General features: G+C 38.4%; 1 protein-coding gene across 3 annotated transcripts; it reads left to right on the top strand.

Moving 5' to 3' along the window:
• Positions 1 to 7785: 7785 nt before the first annotated feature.
• On the top strand, positions 7786 to 10606 carry LOC144705964 (Ubiquitin carboxyl-terminal hydrolase family protein). 3 transcript variants are annotated; one of them, XM_078578842.1, is made up of 3 exons: positions 7839 to 8106; positions 8587 to 9676; positions 9749 to 10606. In XM_078578842.1, exons 2-3 carry the CDS (start codon positions 8612 to 8614, stop codon positions 9770 to 9772), a joined length of 1089 nt encoding a protein of 362 aa, XP_078434968.1. In that variant the 5' UTR covers positions 7839 to 8106; positions 8587 to 8611; the 3' UTR covers positions 9773 to 10606. The 3 variants fall into 3 exon arrangements, with proteins under 3 accessions (XP_078434967.1, XP_078434968.1, XP_078434966.1); XM_078578841.1 differs by having other exon boundaries at positions 7786 to 7887; positions 8587 to 10606; XM_078578840.1 differs by having other exon boundaries at positions 8587 to 10606.
• The last annotated feature ends 14741 nt before the right edge of the window (positions 10607 to 25347 follow it).

Below are 25347 nucleotides of genomic sequence, written 5' to 3'. Positions count from 1 at the left end.
TTACAGAACATAGTAGGAATCATAAAAATTGTTGAATAATTTCTTTTGGTACCCACACTTAAAATATAAAAACTTTCATTTATAAAGTACTAATGTGATATTTTCCATTCATTTATTCATTTAAATGGTGCATGGTTGACCCAGAACGGGACTCTAAGGTGCATCGATACTTTCATCATCTCTACTTGTCAAATTACTGGCCATTAAATGTTGAGATTCAATTCCTCAGATACTTAATTACAAATATATATAATTTTGTTTGACATTCAGACATTAGTTTGATATATACCCTCTCATAGAAAATTTTTAATTAAATAAAAAGTGTTGACCCAAAACCAGAAACCAGAAATTAGTCAATGCTTTGACTATTTAAACAGATTTGACTTCATCCAATTATAGGATTCGATCAACATTAATTCTATAGTTGACCATCCAAATATAGGATCAAAATATGGATGTTTGACTCCTTGACCATACTTGAAAATTCTAATAGATCATTGAAGAAATAAAAAGAGGGAGAAATTGACACAGAGAGAGAGCAGACAACATAAATGGGGAGAGTGTGGGGAGAGAACAAGAGAGAGAAAGTGAGAGCAATGGACAACACGGAAAACAGAGAGAGAGAGAGAGAGAGAGTGAGAGCGGGGGAGTGAGAAAGCAAGATATTGAGGAAGACGAATCAAAGTCAGCAAGTCGCCAGCCAATAGGAACACAAAGTAAAAACATGACATGAACCCTATCCATGTAAAGGGAAGCATATGCCAGGATTAAATCTAAGTTCAAACATACATAGGATCAAATATAGAGGGTCCAGATTAAACCATAGATAGGAAAAAAACTTAAGGTTGGGATTCAATCAAATCTAGCCATTATAATTCATTATAATGACTAAGATTAAAATGATGCAGGAAGGCCACACAGATGGGGGTCCACGATCTAATGAAGAGAGGGTTGTGAGCGTAAGTTGCTGGCTATTTGGATAATCATTGACTTCTCCTTGACTTGATTGTTGACTTGTCTTTGAGCACATCTTGAGAGGGACATGCTCGTAGCGCCGGCCCGTCCTCGATCCTCCTACGAGTGGGCGATAACGCCTCTGTAGTCAAAATCCCTCCTTCGTGGGGGATCATCCCACGTTTAACGTGGCAGACCTGGCTCCCTATCGAGCCCCTTCTCCCTCCTCTAACCCAGCCCTTCTAGACCCCTTTAGTGTGAGTGAGTTTTCCACGACCATTCCCCCGCTCCTTTCACCCGATTGGCATGAGTCAATCGAGAGTATACTGCAGGAGGTAATTGATTATGCAGGGGACGAGGTATCGTGATGGTTTTTGGTGTGTTGGCAGGAATGTACAGGTACAGATGACTCGTGGATCATGGAGGACGACTTACAACACCTACGGCCGAATCTTCTTTAGCCGCTGCCGTTCGCTACCCCCAACTCGTCGGAGGCGAGTTCTTCTGACCCTAGGAGGATTGATGGAGCATGCCAGCCCACTTCATCGGATACGTCTTCGGAGCCATAAGCATCATCATCGACGACCCCGCTGATTTGCGTCCAATCTGACTGGCACGCCAAGACGAAGGTGAAGACGCCCGGGTTCGAATAACCCGGGTAAAGCACATCCTCATATTCGACTGTTTTTATTTTAGTCAGCACATGTTTTTTATGTTTGTATGTTCGTGCCCGTTGTGTGTCATGTCGTTTTGTGTCTTTATGCTTGTGTGTCATGTTTCTTTTGTTTCTTTTGTTTTGTTTTAAAGGGGGGCCCCCATGTTATAAGGGCCCCATAATGGACCTTTTTTTGTAAGGGGCCATCATGACCCGTATATAAGGGCATGATGGGCGCCCTAACAATTAGATCAGGTTTTATTGTTGTTGAATTATCGTGCAACCTAGGTCTCACAAAAGAAGAAGAAAGGAGAGGAAGGATAAGAGAAGAAGGGAAGGAGGAGGCGCCATCATGCTGTCGGCCACACTGCTAGCCACCCTCCTTGCGCCGCCAATGCCTTCCTCATGCCGCCCTGCAGCGCCAAAGTGCCGCTACTAGTCGCCCAACCGCGCCACCACGCGGGCTCGCCAGTCGCACTGTCATGCGATAGTGCCGTCGCGTAGCCACGTGACCGGCAGCCGCGCAGCTGCGTGGCCTAGCACCCGCTTAGCGAGGCTGCTGCATAGGCGCGCCGCCTGCACACCACATCAGCCACATGACTGCTCAGCTGTGCGGCTGAGCACCTGCATAGCGAAGCTGCTGCACACTTGCATCAGCCACACGACAGCACAACCGTTCGATAGTTCAACCACGCCACCGAGCAGCGGGCAACCGCATAGTGCGGCTGCTGGATGGTCGTGCAACCACATTGGCGGCGCAACCACGCAACCGAGCTGCCGTGCTGCACAACCGCCATGCCGCTGCGCCGCCACTGGCTGTGTAACACAACCGCCACGCAGCCCCTCCGCCGCTGGCCGCATAGCCGCGTTCGCCACACAACTGCGTAGTTGTGCCACTGTTCAACCTCGCAGTCACCACCGCGCCCCACGCTGCCCTGGTCGCCGTGTGTGATCTGCGCCATTGCCGCCGTACGCACACGCCGCCGCAACTGGCGTGCGTGCCCTACACCGTGTCACTTGCTGACGCTATACCTACGTGCCGTCTGCACCATGCCTCACGCCACTAGAGCCGCGCCGTTGCTCCAGTTGCACTTTGCAGCATGCACCAACTGTGCCCGTCCTGCGCTGATCGACCACTCCGGTTGCGTCCATTGAGCCATGACCGTTCGCCCGTGATGCCTTGCTACTGCTCCTCTTTCCATCTTGCCCTCGCCCTCCTGCAACTGTTTGAATGCCGCATCTCTGCTGCCTGTCGAGCAACGTCGTGTCTGCGTCCGACACGACCCTACCGCACCTGCCCGCACCGGCCACTGCACACGTGAATACACCAACGGGTGACACCACCGACGAGGTATGTCGTTCCCCCCATGCGCGTCAGTTATATTATTTTCTACAGTATATTTTTGGCTGCACTCCACCGCGCTCGGGCTAGTTTAGGTGAGAGTTCTTATTTGGGAAACTACCACTTGAGTGAATTCCTAGGTACGAGTCAATCCCGTCCGTTACATGTGAGCGCCTACGGAATTATTCCGTTCGGCGCCATAGTTGCCATCATCTCTCAAACGAGGGTCAGAAGTTCACCATTACCGTCACTCTTCCAACTCTCATTCTGCATCAACTTCTAATTTGTACTTCTTCTTGATCAAGTATCTAGTTCTTCTCCTCCATCTAAATCTTCTTCCTCTTCCAGCTCTTCTTCTTCTCCCTCTTCAACTCCTTCTAATTCTCCTTCCTCCTGGTTCTTCCTCTTCCAACTCTCATTCTGCGTCATCTTCTTATTTGTCCTTCTTCTTGATCATGTATCTAGTTCTTCTCCTCTTTCTAATTCTTTGAAACTAAAGACTAAAGAGACAGCTAAAAATTTGTGTTTACTATATTTTGTTTTATTCAAGCTGTCTCTTTTTCTACTGCATATATCCCCTCTAAAAATATCTGAGTTTGTAGAAACAATCACTGTTCAATTTGAAGAGGATTTCAGTTCAATCACTTGAATTAGACATTTTTAATTGCCAGGTACTGTCTCTACGCCATCATATTGATATGAAAAATTCATTTTGAATAATTCTGCACCTAGGGCAATGTTCTGCATATAGTTCAAAGTTCAATTTTTAAATTATGAAGTCGCGCCATCATATTTCATTTTCATCAAGTTTTAAATTCAAATTCCCACATGACCAGTTCTAGTAATGGGTTATTCTTCAGAATTCTTTTATAAAAATTGTTGGTATTTTTTGTTATTTTTTCGAGAAATTTGGAAAATTTTCTAGGGAAAAATATTTCTAGAGTAATTTAAGACTAGTAGGTAGTCTAGTGCAGACAATGTGCCTCCCCATTCCAATGACGTTGGGTCGGCAGTGGGAACAAAGAGTGAGATTAGGAACTGCCATCAAGGCCGGAGTCAAAATTCGAGGAAGCCACCTAGAGCAAAAATCTTCGAGTATTTCATGGCAGTAGACAACTCGAAGTACATATGTGAATTGTGCCATGGTATCAACCCTGCAGTTAAACGCTATTTACAATGCCCTAAAGATGGGAGCACCAATGTTTTTTGGCGACATTTACAAACGGTTCATCAAAAGGTACATGATGAACTAAAAGGTATAGCAACTTCACAACGTTTTGTTGTAGAAGTATTTTCCAAATTGTCATCGACGAATCAGTACTTCAACGGGGTCACTTTAGAGACAGAGAAGCAAGAAATTCTATGGCTTATTGTCCATAGTGCATTGCTATGGTCATTTGCCGATATAGAGCAATTCCAACGAGCATGGCAATTGAGAGCACAGTCCAACATAAAGATGTATGGATGATGGGCTATTAAGGAGATGGATAGATAGTGTACACCCAACTAAAAGTAGCTATTGTGAATAGGTTCAATGATGTCCACCAAGTGTTCCTTACGGTAGACGCCTGGACTACTTCAAATGGATATTCCCTGTTAAGTGTGACTGGACATTGGGTCGATGCAGAATGGAGGCTGGTGCTTGGCCTACGTCATATTCGAGACAAGCATGATGGGGAGACGATGAACGGACTTATCGTTGAGGTCATAGAAGATTTCAACCTTTAATCGAAGGCGTGATAGACATTCCAATACAAACTTGTCATTACTGATAATTCCTTTACCATATGTATCTCAATGTTGAGTAACATGCAGGTATCTACTATCACCACTAAAAACGATGCGAACAACACGACAATGATCCACTTTTTGGACATAAGATTGCATGTTACGAATGCAACAACTAGAAGTGACCTACATTTGCCATGTGTCACACATGTCTTAAACCTGATCGTGCAAGCGAGATTAAAAAGCCGCTACAAGACACCGAGGGAATTAGAGCAGTTTGTGTTTGACGAAGTCAGAGATCCAATCAATACATCGTTTGGACTTACCAAGACCTTCTTCGAGGAGGCAATGGCCTGAGTTTGTGAACTAGTAAAGGCTATCTCTGGCTCCTCTCAAGAGAGGGTAGACTACAAAAGAAGATGTGCAAGCATCTCGCAAAGCCAAATGACTATAAGGTGTTGCTAGACTACCCAACAAGGTGGAACTCAACGTACACTATGCTGCGAGGTGCCATAGATAAGCGAGATGTTCTTGATCACATGGCGCGTGTGTTCATTTCGACGAGTGCAACGAATTAAAGCTTAGAGATGGACGAGTGGTTGATGTTGGAAGATTTTTGCAACATATTATCAGTATTTCTCGAGGCCACAAACATCAGAAGTAGTTCAAAGGTTGTCATTACAACGATGGTGCTTGTCGTGATCAAGACTATATCAGATCAGCTTAATGATGTCATGGACCAATTCGACAGGGATGGTACTTTTGCTGTGATGGGCATGTTACCAAGCTCATAAAGGGAATCCATTCGTGATGCATGCGAGGCCATGAAGTTCAAGTTTGACAAATACGAGAGTATCATACGTCGCAATGAATGCATCACAACAACAGCGCTTCTTGATCTGTCAACAAAGATGGCTCTCATCGATCCTCGAACCCTTGAAGACTCCAATGCGTACCTGCGATCTTGTCTCCATACTTCAATAAGTATAGATGAACATCCCAATCAAATAGATGTGCACGAGGCTGGAGGTGGTCAGCAGCTTACTCTTGCAATTGTGAAGACAATAAAAGAGGCCAAATCTAGAATTAAATCCAAGCCAAAAGCAAGACCCGAGCAGGAGTTGGATGCCTACCTCATCGAGCCTCTTATTCAAGAAGGTGAAAGCCCTCTTAAATGGTGGATGATCACCAATGTGCGCGCTTATCCACATCTCGCAAAGTTGGTCATGAAGTACCTCTTTTGAGTGGGTGGTCAGGTTGTGACGCCCCAAAGAGCGAGTCTAAATGTAGAGAGCATTGAGCTGCAGTGTGTATTACACTATTGGATGTGCCCGACAACCCAACCCGGTGATGAGAGCGATGTTTCTGCATATGAAAACATGAGCGAGGTAATTAGTTCTTTAATTAATTTTCAAAATTTTATTTTAAATGTTACTCTGCTTACGCCCGTTATTGCAGTGTCCTTCCACAAGCGAGGCTTGAGTATCGACAGTCTTCAAGAAGTTATATACATCCTCCTCTACGGAGATTTCACTATGTTATGGTTTGAAAATAATTCCCTCTCTACCTCTCTATCTCTGAATTGATTGATAAAAAGAGAATCCACATCCATTCATCTGCTCACATGCGTTTCTGACTTACTTTGCTTATTGAAAGTTGTCCTTCCCTATTAGCTGTCCTCTCTCTCTCTCTCTCTGACATTTTCATCGTCTTCTGTTGACTGATTTCATTGCAAACGACCTCATCCAAGAAGCCAAACTAAGTTTACTTTCATATGTTCACTTAACTCCTGTCGGTCATTTCTTCCCCCTACCCTGCATGCTTATCCCTCTCATGGCGTGTTTGGTTTTTTCCTATCTTTCTTTCTATTTCCTACACCCAAATGGATGACTTACCTATCTCTTCTCTTGAATTGTTTGTTCTCTTAACTCTTATCTTTCTAATAGTTGATCTTGGATGCCATGCAACAATCTCGTGAACCTGTCCTTTGAGCTCGCATACAACATCTTGCTCCTCACTCTTGAGCTGTCGGGCAACCTACCAATCCATCCACAATATAAATTAAATCCATTTTTTATGCCCAATACTTTAAATAGATAATTGATGGTGCAGATAATAATGATGATGAAGATGTTGATATCGAATGATGACGATGATAATGGTGACCATAAATGATCCACCAGACGACGGAGATGAAAATGATGATGATTGGCAGTGAGGAAAATCTTGTTCTTCAGGCCGTTTTCATCGGCGTGACTGCAAAGAAGAAGAAGATGACAATGATGATGCTAGACTATGCAATGAAGAACTTCTCACTCTTTTAGTATTTTTCTATCTTTAATGTTTCTTTGGTGTCTCCCATCTCTCTCATGGGAACAATGAATATCCAACTGGGTCTATGCCTTTTTAGCCATTGACCAGCTATTATGTACAAAGTGGAGTGAAAAAACCAATTCAAGGACAAACGTTCTTCTGACAAGAAGCTGAATTAAAAAAAATCACAATTCATGTTCAAAAAAGCGTACAGAATATACAAAATAAAAAGAGATATCATTACATCATCTACTGAGTATACAAAGTGTATGAATAACATTTAATATTAAGAAAATATCACGATTAATATTCCAACAATTCTACACAATCAACAAAATAAATTGAGACATTATACCGATAGAACATTATGAAACCATGGATTTTTATTTAAATGCACATTCCAGTTGGTACAAATTCACAAAAAAAATTAGGTTTTTTAATTAATATATTATATAAATTTGTCATTGGAAAAAGGCATCCGTCATCTGCCACTTTTCGTCTGTCATCTTCGTCATCCGTCATTCGTCACAAATGACGGATGACAAATGACATATCACAGATAACCCTCCCTCCAGTCATCCATCCGTCGCTCTGGACAATGAAGGATGACGACTTTAGAACGGACGGATGACGAAACGTTATCCGTCTGTCAGTTCTATTCCGCACAGTGAAAGAAAGACTTCCTCACGGAGAAAGAAGCTCACAGTAGACTGACCCAAGTTCGGTCAGACCGGACCGAACCGGACCGCCGGTCCGAGTTTTTACGGCCAACCGAACTCCCGGTCCGGTCCGGTCCGGTCTGCTCTCGGTTCACCGCCCATAAACCCCGATCCCACCACCGCCCAAGCCCAACTCTTTGCCACCTCCGCCGCCGCCGCCGCCGCCGCCAGACTCCGTTAGTTCTCACTCTCCCACTCTATCTTCCTTTCTCGCTCTGTCACCCTCAATCTCTCACTCCTCTTGGCCATTTCTCTCACTAAACCTGCCTATTTTTGCATCTATACCATCTTTCATGATTTCATGCAGTGATTATCCTAAATACCTCATTAGTTCACATCCTTGTAGCGAAGGCAGTGCAACCCCTCTCTCCCTCTCTCAACATTTCTCAACCTTGGTATGTTTCTTGATCTCTCTGTCACTGTTTTTTCTCTCCTATTTTTCTTTCTTATTTCGTAGATGGACAACACAGCCCTACAACTGGGTGCCTCGGTTTTCACACCCTCTTATCAATCTGCCATTCATCGTGCCCATTTCTTTTAACATTTCTGCCTTGAAATATTTAACATTTCTGTCTATAATTATATCTCTCACAATGCATCATGCCCATCTCTTTTTGTTATACTTTTCGTCCACTGTTGTAAAAGGTGATACTCTGGACTCCTAAATTCATCGGCATGGACCTACATTGAACCATTTTCTCTCTCAATCTTGTATTAATTCTTCTATCTTAATTCTTTGAACTAGGCAACACGACCCTAAATTTTAGGTACAATGATTTGGAGTTCAATTTTAAATTTTCAATTATTTTGTCAAATCGTATCTGGTAAAGATCCAATTTTGATTTCGGCCCGGCCTATAAATGGCATGAAAACAGGATCCTTGAATTCAAAACCAGAGCCATGGGTGTCTCCAGCCTGAAGGTGGCATGGCGGAGAGATCGAATTCTTGATGCCGCCATTGCTGGCGATAAGAACTGGCGCCTCTGCTCCCGTGTTGTCCGTGAAGTCCTCAATGAGCCCAATTCCTCCATCCCCCTCCGCTACCTCGAGAAACGCCGCGATCGCCTTCACCTCCCCATCACCATCCCCACCTTCCTCAAGCGCAACCCCCTCCTCTTCGACCTCTACCGTGACCGCATCAAGCCGACCTCAGAGGCCGTCCCCTTCCTCCGGCCTTCGCCCCGCCTGACCATATTCCTAGAACAAGAGCGCCAGATCCGCTCCTCCTGCGAAGAACTCGTCGTCTCCAAGCTCTCCAAGCTCTTGATGATGTCAAAAAACAAGGCAATTCTCACGGAGAAGCTCCTCCATGTGAAGCGCGACTTTGGTTTCCCTGACGATATCCTCACAAATGTAATCCTGAAGTTTCCAGACCGATTCCGCCTAACAGGAGAGTTTATCGAGCTTGCAGAGTGGGATGAATCCTTGGCTAGATCTGTGGTGGAGGAGCGAGCCATAGCAGAGTCAGATCGCGGGGGAATTTCGGTTAGGCCGAATTTCAAAATTCAGTTACCTGGGGGGTTCCGGCTGAAGAAAGAGATGCGGGAGTGGACGAGGGACTGGCTGGAGCTCCCTTATGTGTCGCCTTACGTTGACACCGGCAGCCTTGACCGCGCATCGCCAGCGATGGAGAAGAGGATGGTGGCAGTGCTGCATGAGTTTCTGTCGCTGGCGGTGCTCCGCCGTGCTGCTGTGCCGACAGTTGGGAAGTTTGCGGAAGAGTTGCAGCTGTCTAATGCATTCCCCAACGCCTTCTCTCGCCATGCCGGTATCTTCTATGTGTCCCTCAAGGGGGGGATAAAGACAGCAGTTCTTAGGGAGGCGTACGGCAGTGGCGGCGAGATCATTGACCGGGATCCCATGCTCAAGATCAAGGACTTGTTCGTGGAGCTTCTTGAGGAAGGACATCAATTATGGCTGGAGCAGCAGAGGATGAAAAATAAGTCCTCCATAGAGAAGAGGGGGGTAATATCAGCATTGTTTCTGTATTAGTTTCTGTGTTTTTCATTCTTGATTTGTTTAAAACTGTGTTTGCAGGATCCGGAAAGAGTGATAAATTGACCATTTATTGAATCTTCGTCTGGGTTCATGAACTTCTCTGAGTGTTCTAAAGCAGCCAAGCCTTTGTCTGAGATACTTGCTCTCGTCACTCAAAGAAGATAAAATCTCCTAGAGCCACAATGAATAGCAGTCAAACACCCATTCTCAGCCAAAGATATTGATGAAGTATTTATCAAAGAGATTGTCAAATTGTATGGAATTCATGGATCAATTATTTCAGACAGGTGGCGTTTTATCAGTTCACTCTAGAAAGAGGTACATAAGATTCATGGGACCACATTACATTTCAGCTCATCTTATCTCCCAGAGATATGTGGTCAAATGGAAGTAACCATCGGAAGTTTAGAATGTTACTTGCAATGTTTCGCACCAGAATGCTCGAAGAAGTGGGTCAAGTGGTTGCATTGGGAAAAATATTACAAAAGCTCTTTCAGTTCTTTGATTAAGATGAATCCTTTCAAGGTTGTATATGGAAGATATCAGCAGGGTTACCATTGCCAAGAAGATATTGCCAAGAATAAGACGAGAGGTTGGCAGAGCGGATATCGGCAAGGGCACGGGAATCGAACAGTGTGGTTACCATCAGAAAGACCACGACAAGGTGGATATCATCATGCAAGATCAAACTACCCCCAAAGTTCCATAATGCCCTCCAATGAGGGTTATATCATTTAAAGGAGGTCATAAGATAAAAAGTGACACAAAATCCTTTCAGGTTTGGGGCTTGTATCAGAAGTTAGAGTTGAAATTCATTTTATCTAGTGAGCTGTACTTATGAATAGCTTACTTGGAAACTATTTTTTATATTAACTTACGTGCTATATCATTGCTACCTACTAAGCCCTTGTACTGAAATTTAATTGCTTAATTTAGAGAAATTTGATTATCATCACATAATTCTGACTAAATAGAACATAGAACTTTGTAGAGAACGTTGGACAAGTTGATTACTTTTCTAATCGATATTTTCAATTGCACTCCTATTTATTTCTTTAGTCATTGCTAATACTATGAATAAAATTAAAACATTACGATCGGGAATAAGTCAGTTTGAAGAAGCAAAGATTCAGAGGATTAAGTTCAGATACTTTTTGCTCCAATGAGTTTAAAATACAGAATTTTATGCAGCCCTGTTTTCTGAAAGATTGATAATATTCTACAGGAAAGCCCAGGGCCCAAATGATCAGCTTAGACCTTGGTCGTCAGTTCAAAATACAATGGTCGACAACATAAAACATCTTTTTACCCCTCACATTAAATCACGCTGATCATCTTTTAGCCAAATATTTTCTATGCCAACCTAATATCTTATTTAGTGAAAAGGGTTTTATCATTTGTAATAATCAGATAGATTTACAATACCTGGATGGTGTGAACTGTTGTCAAAAAGAAGTTTATTTCTCAACTTTGAAAGAGCATTTGAGAAAGAAAATAAAAGCCAAGAAGAAAGCTACGCCATATTATTCAAAAGAAAGATGAAAAATGAGAGAAGGCAGTTGCTGATCTCTCCAGCTTACTTCTAGAGGGCTCCCAATCTCACCAAGGCGCTTCTGGCAAGACGAGTACAATTAAATTGTTATTTCCAAACAACAACACGTGGACTAACGATCAGACTAGCAAGAAGTAATTTAAATTAATTAGAGAGTAGTGGCTGGTGGCCTTCATAGATGATCAGTCTGAAGAAAAGTCTAGAAGATGCACAAAGTTTGGCCACTGATATGCCCTTAAATTTTATACACTAAGCAGAGGGATTTGGGCCATGACCGAAACCCACAAATTAGAGAGCTATGAAGTGACCAAAGGCCCACTTTGGGGGGAGGGAAGTTGAGAATGGAAGTTTTTATCCTGTGCCGAACAAGCCAGAAATAACGGTTGATGTTAGAGTTCGGTTCGTTCGTGTTCTTTGGCGAATGCTTGTGAACAAACTGCCATTTGCCAAAATTTTACGGGAAAACCTTAAAAATTTGGTGGAATCCTCAGTTTGTAATCGGCTTGATTTCACCAGAATATCCTGGGTTGATTCCTTATCCATTCATGTGAAAGCCACTTGTGCAACTTCGCTCTCTAGGCTCCACATTCGTTCCTTGCATGAAATGGACTTTAATGTTTGTGTTCGTGTTCATGTTACTTCGCACATTTGCATACTAGTGGATTTTTTTTCTAACTCCTAGAGGGGAGTTAGATCTGTCCTTCAAGGCTAGTCCAGTATTTTTGTTAAGATAAGAAGATCATTTAAAAATTATGTCGTTTACTGTTTATTAATTTTTCTGATTTTCTATTGACATGTAGAGCAATGAAGATGGTGGTGTGGAAACATAATTTTAAGTATTTTGTTTTTTAAAGTTTATTCTTTCTTAATTTTTACCTGAAAATTAAGTCTACAAATTTGGTTGACATATAAGTCAAGAAATTTAATTTTGTGGTGTTCATTAGCTGAAGATGAACAATTATGAACAGGAAAGGAGGTCTGAAGAACAAAGGTCAGAAAAGGCAGAGATAGTTCTTCTGAAGTTTGAGGAAGCACATGAAATGATGAAAGAGACTGATCTTGTGGTAAAAAAATTACTAATAGCAAATTAAAATGAAATCGAGTTATTTATTGGTCTGAGTGGAAAAAACTTCTGGGGCAAGAACTAGAACAAACCAGAGTTATTTTTGTTGGAGTGAAAAAAACTACCACGAAATGTTTGAGCAGTTGGGGCCTCATTGAGTCTCATAACTGAAACCTAGTGTATTGTGACCTATATAAGAAATGCATGAATGCATATTTGCTTCAAAAGCATCTCTGAACTCCATTTTCTCATAGAAAGTGTCATTCCGGAAAAACATAAATATTTTGATGACTCTAAAAATAAAAACTCAAGGTCTGGATTAGTGTTTGGCCATACAATACGAACAAAAACAGAGCAGTTTCAGACACATATGTAGGATATCTAACGGATATCTACTATCCTCCAGGTACTGGATATTAGGACAAATATCATAGCGCTCCAGATGTGATGGATGCCAGTATCAGGTATCGGATCCAAATTCGATATCTAAATATGATACCTGGACATTGGATATTGATCCCTAGATAACTATATCCGATATCTGGATATCAATTTTAAAAATAAACACCCGATATCTCCTATGGGGAAAAAGTTAAGAAGTATACATGCTTTTTGACAAGTACAAATTGAAAAAATGTGTGCACTGTGCCCTTCCTATGTTAAATGCATATCAAAGAGTAATATTGGGAAACATATAGGGCCATTGTGTTTGTTGTACTGGGTTCATTTTGGGATGGACTGGACTGATAGATTGTGTAAATTTATTGCCTACTGATAAGACAGTTAAAAAATATTCATAATGCTCAAACCTATTATATATAAATCCTAAATCTTAAATACACAATGAGATGTTTCCCAGTGAAACTATAAATTATTCAAAATTTTATTTACATGTTCGATATTAAAAAAATTGAGATCTGACACCGTAATCTGTTATTGGCATCCAATCCTTGATGTGAAGGCGGATGCCAATAACGGGATGGATAACGGTATCAGATATTGATATTGTCGCAACCGATATCTGATGTAGTCATCCGATATCAAAATATCAGGTTAGCCCACTTCTGTTATCTGTTCAGTGACGAGTCACTATTCACGTGTGCAAAACTACGTGTAATAAGGGGTTATAAAGTCATTTTAAATGAAATGAACATGCATTTTTAGGTTAAAATCCCACTTTTATGCAAAGATCCACTCATTGTGTAAAAATTCACATTTTATGCTTTTTGCATTTATAAACATATTAAGACATGTGATTTTTAAGTACAAGAATAAAAATTATATAAGAACAAAGGTTCACAACATAAAAAAAGGGCCACTATCAACAGCTGAGCAAGGGTGCAGCCATGGCCATGAGCTTCTGTTATCTGTTATCCCACTTCTGTTATCTGTTCAGTGACGAGTCACTATTCACGTGTGCAAAACTACGTGTAATAAGGGGTTATAAAGTCATTTTAAATGAAATGAACATGCATTTTTAGGTTAAAATCCCACTTTTATGCAAAGATCCACTCATTGTGTAAAAATTCATATTTTATGATTTTTGCATTTATAAACATATTAAGACATGTGATTTTTAAGTACAAGAATAAAAATTATATAAGAACAAAGGTTCACAACATAAAAAAAGGGCCACTGACAACAGCTGAGCCAGGGTGCAGCCATGGCCATGAGCTTCTGTTATCTGTTATCCCACTTCTGTTATCTGTTCAGTGACGAGTCACTATTCACGTGTGCAAAACTACGTGTAATAAGGGGTTATAAAGTCATTTTAAATGAAATGAACATGCATTTTTAGGTTAAAATCCCACTTTTATGCAAAGATCCACTCATTGTGTAAAAATTCACATTTTATGCTTTTTGCATTTATAAACATATTAAGACATGTGATTTTTAAGTACAAGAATAAAAATTATATAAGAACAAAGGTTCACAACATAAAAAGGGCCACTGACAACAGCTGAGCCAGGGTGCAGCCATGGCCATGAGCTTCTGTTATCTGTTATCCCACTTCTGTTATCTGTTCAGTGGCGAGTCACTATTCACGTGTGCAAAACTACGTGTAATAAGGGGTTATAAAGTCATTTTAAATGAAATGAACATGCATTTTTAGGTTAAAATCCCACTTTTATGCAAAGATCCACTCATTGTGTAAAAATTCACATTTTATGCTTTTTGCATTTATAAACATATTAAGACATGTGATTTTTAAGTACAAGAATAAAAATTATATAAGAACAAAGGTTCACAACATAAAAAAAGGGCCACTGACAACAGCTGAGCAAGGGTGCAGCCATGGCCATGAGCTTCTGTTATCTGTTATCCCACTTCTGTTATCTGTTCAGTGACGAGTCACTATTCACGTGTGCAAAACTACGTGTAATAAGGGGTTATAAAGTCATTTTAAATGAAATGAACATGCATTTTTAGGTTAAAATCCCACTTTTATGCAAAGATCCACTCATTGTGTAAAAATTCACATTTTATGCTTTTTGCATTTATAAACATATTAAGACATGTGATTTTTAAGTACAAGAATAAAAATTATATAAGAACAAAGGTTCACAACATAAAAAAAGGGCCACTGACAACAGCTGAGCCAGGGTGCAGCCATGGCCATGAGCTTCTGTTATCTGTTATCCCACTTTGTTATCTGTTCAGTGACGAGTCACTATTCACGTGTGCAAAACTACGTGTAATAAGGGGTTATAAAGTCATTTTAAATGAAATGAACATGCATTTTAGGTTAAAATCACTTTTATGCAAAGATCCACTCATTGTGTAAAAATTCACATTTTATGCTTTTTGCATTTATAAACATATTAAGACATGTGATTTTTAAGTACAAGAATAAAAATTATATAAGAACAAAGGTTCACAACATAAAAAAAGGGCCACTGACAACAGCTGAGCCAGGGTGCAGCCATGGCCATGAGCTTCTGTTATCTGTTATCCCACTTCTGTTATCTGTTCAGTGACGAGTCACTATTCACGTGTGCAAAACTACGTGTAATAAGGGTTATAAAGTCATTTTAAATGAAATGAACATGCATTTTTAGGTTAAAATCCCACTTTTATGCAAAGATCCACTCATTGTGTAAAAATTCACATTTTATGCTTTTTGCATTTATAAACATATTAAGACATGTGATTTTTAAGTACAAGAATAAAAATTATATAAGAACAAAGGTTCACAACATAAAAAAAGGGCCACTGACAACAGCTGAGCAAGGGTGCATCCATGGCCATGAGCTTCTGTTATCTGTTATCCCACTTCTGTTATCTGTTCAGTGACGAGTCACTATTCACGTGTGCAAAACTACGTGTAATAAGGGGTTATAAAGTCATTTTAAATGAAATGAACATGCATTTTAGGTTAAAATCCCACTTTTATGCAAAGATCCACTCATTGTGTAAAAATTCACATTTTATGCTTTTGCATTTATAAACATATTAAGACATGTGATTTTTAAGTACAAGAATAAAAATTATATAAGAACAAAGGTTCACAACATAAAAAAAGGGCCACTGACAACAGCTGAGCCAGGGTGCAGCCATGGCCATGAGCTTCTGTTATCTGTTATCCCACTTCTGTTATCTGTTCAGTGACGAGTCACTATTCACGTGTGCAAAACTACGTGTAATAAGGGGTTATAAAGTCATTTTAAATGAAATGAACATGCATTTTTAGGTTAAAATCCCACTTTTATGCAAAGATCCACTCATTGTGTAAAAATTCACATTTTATGCTTTTTGCATTTATAAACATATTAAGACATGTGATTTTTAAGTACAAGAATAAAAATTATATAAGAACAAAGGTTCACAACATAAAAAAAGGGCCACTGACAACAGCTGAGCAAGGGTGCAGCCATGGCCATGAGCTTCTGTTATCTGTTATCCCACTTCTGTTATCTGTTCAGTGACGAGTCACTATTCACGTGTGCAAAACTACGTGTAATAAGGGGTTATAAAGTCATTTTAAATGAAATGAACATGCATTTTAGGTTAAAATCCACTTTTATGCAAAGATCCACTCATTGTGTAAAAATTCACATTTTATGCTTTTGCATTTATAAACATATTAAGACATGTGATTTTTAAGTACAAGAATAAAAATTATATAAGAACAAAGGTTCACAACATAAAAAGGGCCACTGACAACAGCTGAGCCAGGGTGCAGCCATGGCCATGAGCTTCATTATCTGTTATCCCACTGTTATCTGTTCAGTGGCGAGTCACTATTCACGTGTGCAAAACTACGTGTAATAAGGGTTATAAAGTCATTTTAAATGAAATGAACATGCATTTTTAGGTTAAAATCCCACTTTTATGCAAAGATCCACTCATTGTGTAAAAATTCACATTTTATGCTTTTTGCATTTATAAACATATTAAGACATGTGATTTTTAAGTACAAGAATAAAAATTATATAAGAACAAAGGTTCACAACATAAAAAAAGGGCCACTGACAACAGCTGAGCCAGGGTGCAGCCATGGCCATGAGCTTCTGTATCTGTTATCCCACTTCTGTTATCTGTTAAGTGGCGAGTCACTATTCACGTGTGCAAAACTACGTGTAATAAGGGGTTATAAAGTCATTTTAAATGAAATGAACATGCATTTTTAGGTTAAAATCCCACTTTTATGCAAAGATCCACTCATTGTGTAAAAATTCACATTTTATGCTTTTTGCATTTATAAACATATTAAGACATGTGATTTTTAAGTACAAGAATAAAAATTATATAAGAACAAAGGTTCACAACATAAAAAAAGGGCCACTGACAACAGCTGAGCAAGGGTGCAGCCATGGCCATGAGCTTCTGTTATCTGTTATCCCACTTCTGTTATCTGTTAAGTGACGAGTCACTATTCACGTGTGCAAAACTACGTGTAATAAGGGGTTATAAAGTCATTTTAAATGAAATGAACATGCATTTTTAGGTTAAAATCCCACTTTTATGCAAAGATCCACTCATTGTGTAAAAATTCACATTTTATGCTTTTTGCATTTATAAACATATTAAGACATGTGATTTTTAAGTACAAGAATAAAAATTATATAAGAACAAAGGTTCACAACATAAAAAAAGGGCCACTGACAACAGCTGAGCAAGGGTGCAGCCATGGCCATGAGCTTCTGTTATCTGTTATCCCACTTCTGTTATCTGTTCAGTGGCGAGTCACTATTCACGTGTGCAAAACTACGTGTAATAAGGGGTTATAAAGTCATTTTAAATGAAATGAACATGCATTTTTAGGTTAAAATCCCACTTTTATGCAAAGATCCACTCATTGTGTAAAATTCACATTTTATGCTTTTGCATTTATAAACATATTAAGACATGTGATTTTTAAGTACAAGAATAAAAATTATATAAGAACAAAGGTTCACAACATAAAAAAAGGGCCACTGACAACAGCTGAGCCAGGTGCAGCCATGGCCATGAGCTTCTGTTATCTGTTATCCCACTTCTGTTATCTGTTCAGTGGCGAGTCACTATTCACGTGTGCAAAACTACGTGTAATAAGGGGTTATAAAGTCATTTTAAATGAAATGAACATGCATTTTAGGTTAAAATCCCACTTTTATGCAAAGATCCACTCATTGTGTAAAAATTCACATTTTATGCTTTTTGCATTTATAAACATATTAAGACATGTGATTTTTAAGTACAAGAATAAAAATTATATAAGAACAAAGGTTCACAACATAAAAAAAGGGCCACTGACAACAGCTGAGCCAGGGTGCAGCCATGGCCATGAGCTTCTGTTATCTGTTATCCCACTTCTGTTATCTGTTCAGTGACGAGTCACTATTCACGTGTGCAAAACTACGTGTAATAAGGGGTTATAAAGTCATTTTAAATGAAATGAACATGCATTTTTAGGTTAAAATCCCACTTTTATGCAAAGATCCACTCATTGTGTAAAAATTCACATTTTATGCTTTTTGCATTTATAAACATATTAAGACATGTGATTTTTAAGTACAAGAATAAAAATTATATAAGAACAAAGGTTCACAACATAAAAAAAGGGCCACTGACAACAGCTGAGCCAGGGTGCAGCCATGGCCATGAGCTTCTGTTATCTGTTATCCCACTTCTGTTATCTGTTCAGTGGCGAGTCACTATTCACGTGTGCAAAACTACGTGTAATAAGGGGTTATAAAGTCATTTTAAATGAAATGAACATGCATTTTTAGGTTAAAATCCACTTTTATGCAAAGATCCACTCATTGTGTAAAATTCACATTTTATGCTTTTTGCATTTATAAACATATTAAGACATGTGATTTTTAAGTACAAGAATAAAAATTATATAAGAACAAAGGTTCACAACATAAAAAAAGGGCCACTGACAACAGCTGAGCCAGGGTGCAGCCATGGCCATGAGCTTCTGTTATCTGTTATCCCACTTCTGTTATCTGTTAAGTGACGAGTCACTATTCACGTGTGCAAAACTACGTGTAATAAGGGGTTATAAAGTCATTTTAAATGAAATGAACATGCATTTTTAGGTTAAAATCCCACTTTTATGCAAAGATCCACTCATTGTGTAAAAATTCACATTTTATGCTTTTTGCATTTATAAACATATTAAGACATGTGATTTTTAAGTACAAGAATAAAAATTATATAAGAACAAAGGTTCACAACATAAAAAAAGGGCCACTGACAACAGCTGAGCAAGGGTGGAGCCATGGCCATGAGCTTCTGTTATCTGTTATCCCACTTCTGTTATCTGTTCAGTGACGAGTCACTATTCACGTGTGCAAAACTACGTGTAATAAGGGGTTATAAAGTCATTTTAAATGAAATGAACATGCATTTTTAGGTTAAAATCCCACTTTTATGCAAAGATCCACTCATTGTGTAAAAATTCACATTTTATGCTTTTTGCATTTATAAACATATTAAGACATGTGATTTTTAAGTACAAGAATAAAAATTATATAAGAACAAAGGTTCACAACATAAAAAAAGGGCCACTGACAACAGCTGAGCCAGGGTGCAGCCATGGCCATGAGCTTCTGTTATCTGTTATCCCACTTCTGTTATCTGTTCAGTGGCGAGTCACTATTCACGTGTGCAAAACTACGTGTAATAAGGGGTTATAAAGTCATTTTAAATGAAATGAACATGCATTTTTAGGTTAAAATCCCACTTTTATGCAAAGATCCACTCATTGTGTAAAAATTCACATTTTATGCTTTTTGCATTTATAAACATATTAAGACATGTGATTTTTAAGTACAAGAATAAAAATTATATAAGAACAAAGGTTCACAACATAAAAAAAGGGCCACTGACAACAGCTGAGCCAGGGTGCAGCCATGGCCATGAGCTTCTGTTATCTGTTATCCCACTTCTGTTATCTGTTAAGTGACGAGTCACTATTCACGTGTGCAAAACTACGTGTAATAAGGGGTTATAAAGTCATTTTAAATGAAATGAACATGCATTTTTAGGTTAAAATCCCACTTTTATGCAAAGATCCACTCATTGTGTAAAAATTCACATTTTATGCTTTTTGCATTTATAAACATATTAAGACATGTGATTTTTAAGTACAAGAATAAAAATTATATAAGAACAAAGGTTCACAACATAAAAAAAGGGCCACTAACAACAGCTGAGCCAGGGTGCAGCCATGGCCATGAGCTTCTGTTATCTGTTATCCCACTTTGTTATCTGTTCAGTGACGAGTCACTATTCACGTGTGCAAAACTACGTGTAATAAGGGGTTATAAAGTCATTTTAAATGAAATGAACATGCATTTTTAGGTTAAAATCCCACTTTTATGCAAAGATCCACTCATTGTGTAAAAATTCACATTTTATGCTTTTTGCATTTATAAACATATTAAGACATGTGATTTTTAAGTACAAGAATAAAAATTATATAAGAACAAAGGTTCACAACATAAAAAAAGGGCCACTAACAACAGCTGAGCCAGGGTGCAGCCATGGCCATGAGCTTTGCACACGCTACCCGCAACCGCAGCAAAGGCCTCAGCCGTAGGCGGCGCGCAGCGCAGGCCCAGCCAACTGCCGCGCGTCAAATTCAGAATGGAGACATTAGCGCCCAGAGGTAAATGGGAATTTATATTCGATTAAGAAGGAAGTGCAAAGTTAATATACCAATCGGTATTTTTAAAACCGTCAATATGGGGTTGCGAAATCCCATATCTCACATGCAATCGGGCCGGGCCAATATGGGATGAGAACAATCGCGGCCCATTGGGCCGCGATTCTTGATAAATTTGAAGACGAAAACCCAACTGGGCTTCGTGCTATCCTGGCTCGAAGCCATCGTCAATTCGGGCTTTTATTAAAAACTAGGTTATAATCTTGACTGTCGATCTTCCTTCGGAAGATCGAACGGTCAAGATTGTCTGTTAACTCTCTTTTTGTTGATTTCAGGCGGACAGCTCAGCATGGAAGCCGACGTGGACGAATCGAAAAGAGCCACGTAGACAGCTAATGCTGACGAGGCACCGCTGACATAGCAAGGGTCCACCGAACTTACTGGGTCCACGGCGATGATTTAATCGGAGCCGTAGGACCTTCTAAATGGGAGATTGGACGGTGAGAATGACCGCCGATCATCCTCTTCGTCCGACCACCCTTTCCATTGCCGGCAAAGTCAATCCGGCGACGGGAAGGCAGACTTCCGCCGAATCGCTGCCAGAGAGTTCGCCAGAGATGTCCCATATCGGTCAGGATGGTCTGAGGACCACTCCTGACCTATAAAACAGCAACAAAATGTAAAAGAACTCATCTTTTCGCCGCCGAACTGAACGCCCATTTTGAAATCAAAATTAACGACGGAGGGAAGATCCTCCGCCTTTTTCTCAACTCTCTGGAATCTCTCGGTCAACGGCGGTGACAGCGCTGCGACCTAAAGGGAGATCAGGAAGAGATAAGAGAGGAAGAAGGAGCAGAGAGCTTACTTGAAGGATGACGCGGCCAGGGAAGGATCAGGAGCCGCCGGCGATCCCGAATTGGTGCAGAAATCCGGTAAGTACTTTGATTTAGATTTATTTCCATTCCTAATTCATATAGTTTCAAGAAAGAATAATCTCATCAAACTTTTTCCTCGAAATCGAATGAAATCGATTTCGAGTAAAAACATAAAAAATATCTTCCGAAAACTCTGTCAGACATTTCGTCAAACACCTGATCTGCAGTCTTTAATTTCGACCTCTTTAAAGCATTTTAAATATTTTCAACACGATTAAAAATCTCTAAAAAATACCATAAAATCAATGGATATATAATTCCTGAAATACATCATATTCTGATAAAATACATGAAAATCTTCTCTCGTCCTTACCAAATATGCTACAAATCTCAAATATTCACTGATACATTTCTACATACTTTTAATATGCCGCATTTGACTCTTATGTTTCTCCTATATATTGACCTCTAAAAATTCTAGAAAAATTTCCTTAAATCATTAATATTTTTCCTATACCTATATATAAATTATTAGGTCAAAATAAAATCGATAGGGATATTGTCCTTCAGAAATTAATGCTAAATTCTTTCCAACTCTCTCTTAGAGATAATAACAAACACCTAGTGGTGTTTGTAAACTATCCCACTCATTAGTTGAAATTTTTTCTCTAAGAACCAATCCCTGTGGAGACGACCTTACTCACCTCTATACATATCTGAGTAAGTTTACTATTACAAATTTTTATTTGATTGAAGCGAAAATAACAACGACAATATTTACACCCCATTTTCGCCTTCATCATTCAGCATCCGTCCAGATATTCTCATCCAACATCAGGCTTGGGATGGGTGAACACTTGTCTATATCCAGGAATGTTTGAGAGTGTGTGGAGAAAGATTAAAATGAAATTTAAGGGCAGGAAAATCACATAAGATTCCTTCCGAAAAAAAAATAAAGTTTAAGGGGAAACTAAAAGATATGTGAAATTTTATATAAACAATAATATTGTTGTCAATTTCTTAAATTTTGGCATAGGAGACCAAAATTTTGCGATCTTGTTATGATGATTCCTAAGATTAATGCAATCATATGCCATAAGAGAGGAACTAAAGCTCTAGAAACTGTCTTAAGATCAAGGGTGAAGGCCACAAGATCCAGGAAGGGAGATTCTGGGGGAGCCAATACAGGTTCAAAATGATAGGGATCATCTTCAAGATCATGTCAGCCAACTGAATGAGAGGCTTGACCTGGCGAGGCAAATGGCTGATGAAAAGGGAGCAATTGGTGTTGAAATTAGAAAAGTAAGATATGAATGTCTCTATTATATTTTATAGTATCCAACTAAACTTTATTTTTGCATGAGCAATCAAGCTAGGTATGGAGAACATATGAAAGGAGATAGTGGATCCCATAAATTTTATATTGATAAGAATTTGATATGAGCCGATGTGTACTGACTGAATTCATATCTTGAACAACATGGAAGGAAGGAAGTATGACAGGGATGGACGTCACCAAGACTCAACAACGGAGAAGTTGGCAAAGTGGATGTCATGGAGAGAGAGTGATCTGATGGGGTGAACACTGTTGGCAGTCTACAATAAGGTTGAGCTTCACCTATGTAATATACTAATTACCAAATCGTCTTCCTCCAGCTCTCCAACCAGGAGGGCTAGATCTTTTAAGGTAACATATATGGAAGGGACAAGAGGTAAAAATGCCCCTAACAGGTTTAAGATATGATGGAGATCATATCAGAACCTTGAAAAGTTATGATTTTTTTATGAAAGCAAATTATGTGTGTTAATTGTATTGTCATTGTAGATCAATTTGTCTAAATCAAATAATTTTTTGAAAATAGAGTAGTAGCAGCTAGGTCATCTCCAGAGGGACTGGCCTTTAAAGGTGAATTTTGTAGTTGAGCTATTGTTAAGGAGAATTAATAATAATAATAAATATAGTGAATATTGTAGAAGATAAATAACTAGTAGGTGGGTGGAAGTATTTAATGAATGAGAGAATTAAGATAATGTGTAATAGTACTGAGTAGTAAATGGTGTGATAGAGAGAAGTAATGATAGGGAGAGTTGAGATAGTCATAAGATGAAATCACTATAACACATCTTACGAGGAATATTTTTTATTGATTTTCAAGTTAGTGAGCAAGTAACATTATGAATTAGATTTACAGTTAGAGGATAAAGACTTATACTGAGATAGGTAGTTCTAGAGGTATATAAAATGAGTAAGATAGATAGAATAATAATAGACTATTCTTAATAGAAAATGAGAAAACTTTTAAGTATAAATAAATTAACTTTGGTGAGCAATAGACTATTCTTTTAAGCACTCATTACTATGCCATTAAAAGAAACCATAACTAGGAATTTGCATTTGAACTTTTACTGATCATCAATTATCAGAAGTTGAGTCAGAATTTTATTTTCTATTCTTTTGGTTTCATAATTATAATCAAAGCCATAGATTTTAATTTTGATCTTACTGATTCTATTTTATCATGCACAGATAAGCCGAAATTCCAAATTCCAATTTTGTGGTTTCTGATTATATAGCAGAAAAAACATATTTATATTTGGTTTTTATGATATAGGGTGAGTCAAACTGATTTCTACGCAAGTTAAAAATATCATGATAATTTTAATTTCATCTAATTTAACTAATAAATGCATAAAATTGTCATTTTTATTTTAGTTTCTTATTAAGTTGATAATAATGTATTCATTTCAAGCCTTTCCAACTGATATTTATATAAAAAATCTAATTTAATGGGAAATTTGTTTTTCTCTTACCAGAATTAGGGTCGTTGTCATTTATGTTCTATGACTTTATTTCTCTAAAAATTCACATTCTATGATGTTTTAAATTGCCCAAAGAGAAAATAATAAAGAGTATTTTTCTTTGACCAAATTTGAAAGGCTTGTTTGCAGGTTCAAAATCTTGATATAAATTTCAAAGGTCATAATGTCAAATGAGGGCCAAGAAAGGGAACTAAATACATTTCATTTTAACATAACCTTTGCTTATCTCTCAGATCTGAATGTCAACCCCTACTAAACAAAAGGGCCCAATGAATACTATATTTCTATACATGACATAGTGAAAATGTGCTATTATTGTAGAATTATTGGAAGTGTCATCTATATCCAATTGAAGATTCCAAAAATTACCCAATTGAATATGCATAAAAACATAAAGCACAATGTACCTGGATTCCATAATCTCCCCTTTTTTGATGAATTTCATAACTACCGCAACAAGGTTACGAGCTTTATTTGTAATTGGAAATTAGTTTCCTACATCTATTTTTCCCCCATTTAGAAAATTGGTTAAAAATAAGATGACTAAATGAATAGAATCTATTGAGTGATCAGCATGAAAAAAAATATATACTTATAATTGTGGCTCTTCCCAAGCTTAGTGATGAAATAAAATTAGGTGCATTAATTCTCATTGTGATTAATGTAGCCTTGTGAAATAATAATTATAAATTGGTAATCTTACTCAGTGACGTATAGCACATAGCAAGTTTGTATTAACAGGGACTGGCATTCAGAGGTAGTTTACATTAAAGAATGAGAAAAGATGACGGAAATGTATTAAGATGATATTACCAGTAAGGAATTTTATTATTTAAATGCTAGATAAGGAAAATCTGGGAAGATGTAATTTTAGATGGATAGGTATAAAATGAAGAAGTAGTTAGAGGGAGGAAGAATGGTCAGGGAAGAGCAAAAAGAAAGTGAAAACTTGAAGGTAATTGAGAGGGCATTCCATGTGTTTGTGGAAATGCCTAAATAAAAAAGTGCTTATTTATTTTTTATGAATAAATTAGATTATTTTTACTTAAGTACAATAAATATAATGTAATATTATGGGTATGCTATCAGATAATTCAGATATTTTTTAGACATTTTATTGAACTAAAAATGCTGAAAATGAAGAAAATCAGTTTGAAAATGGGATGAACACCAAGTGTTTGATGAAATGCCTGAAATAGATAAAATCTCATTTTATATGGTTTTCAGTTG

The sequence above is a fragment of the Wolffia australiana genome, chromosome 7 (genome assembly GCF_029677425.1).
Source record: "Wolffia australiana isolate 7733 chromosome 7, ASM2967742v1".
Taxonomy (NCBI): Eukaryota; Viridiplantae; Streptophyta; class Magnoliopsida; order Alismatales; family Araceae; genus Wolffia; species Wolffia australiana.
The sequence above is the reverse complement of the archived record's forward strand: the minus strand, read 5'-3'. Positions and strand labels throughout refer to the sequence as shown.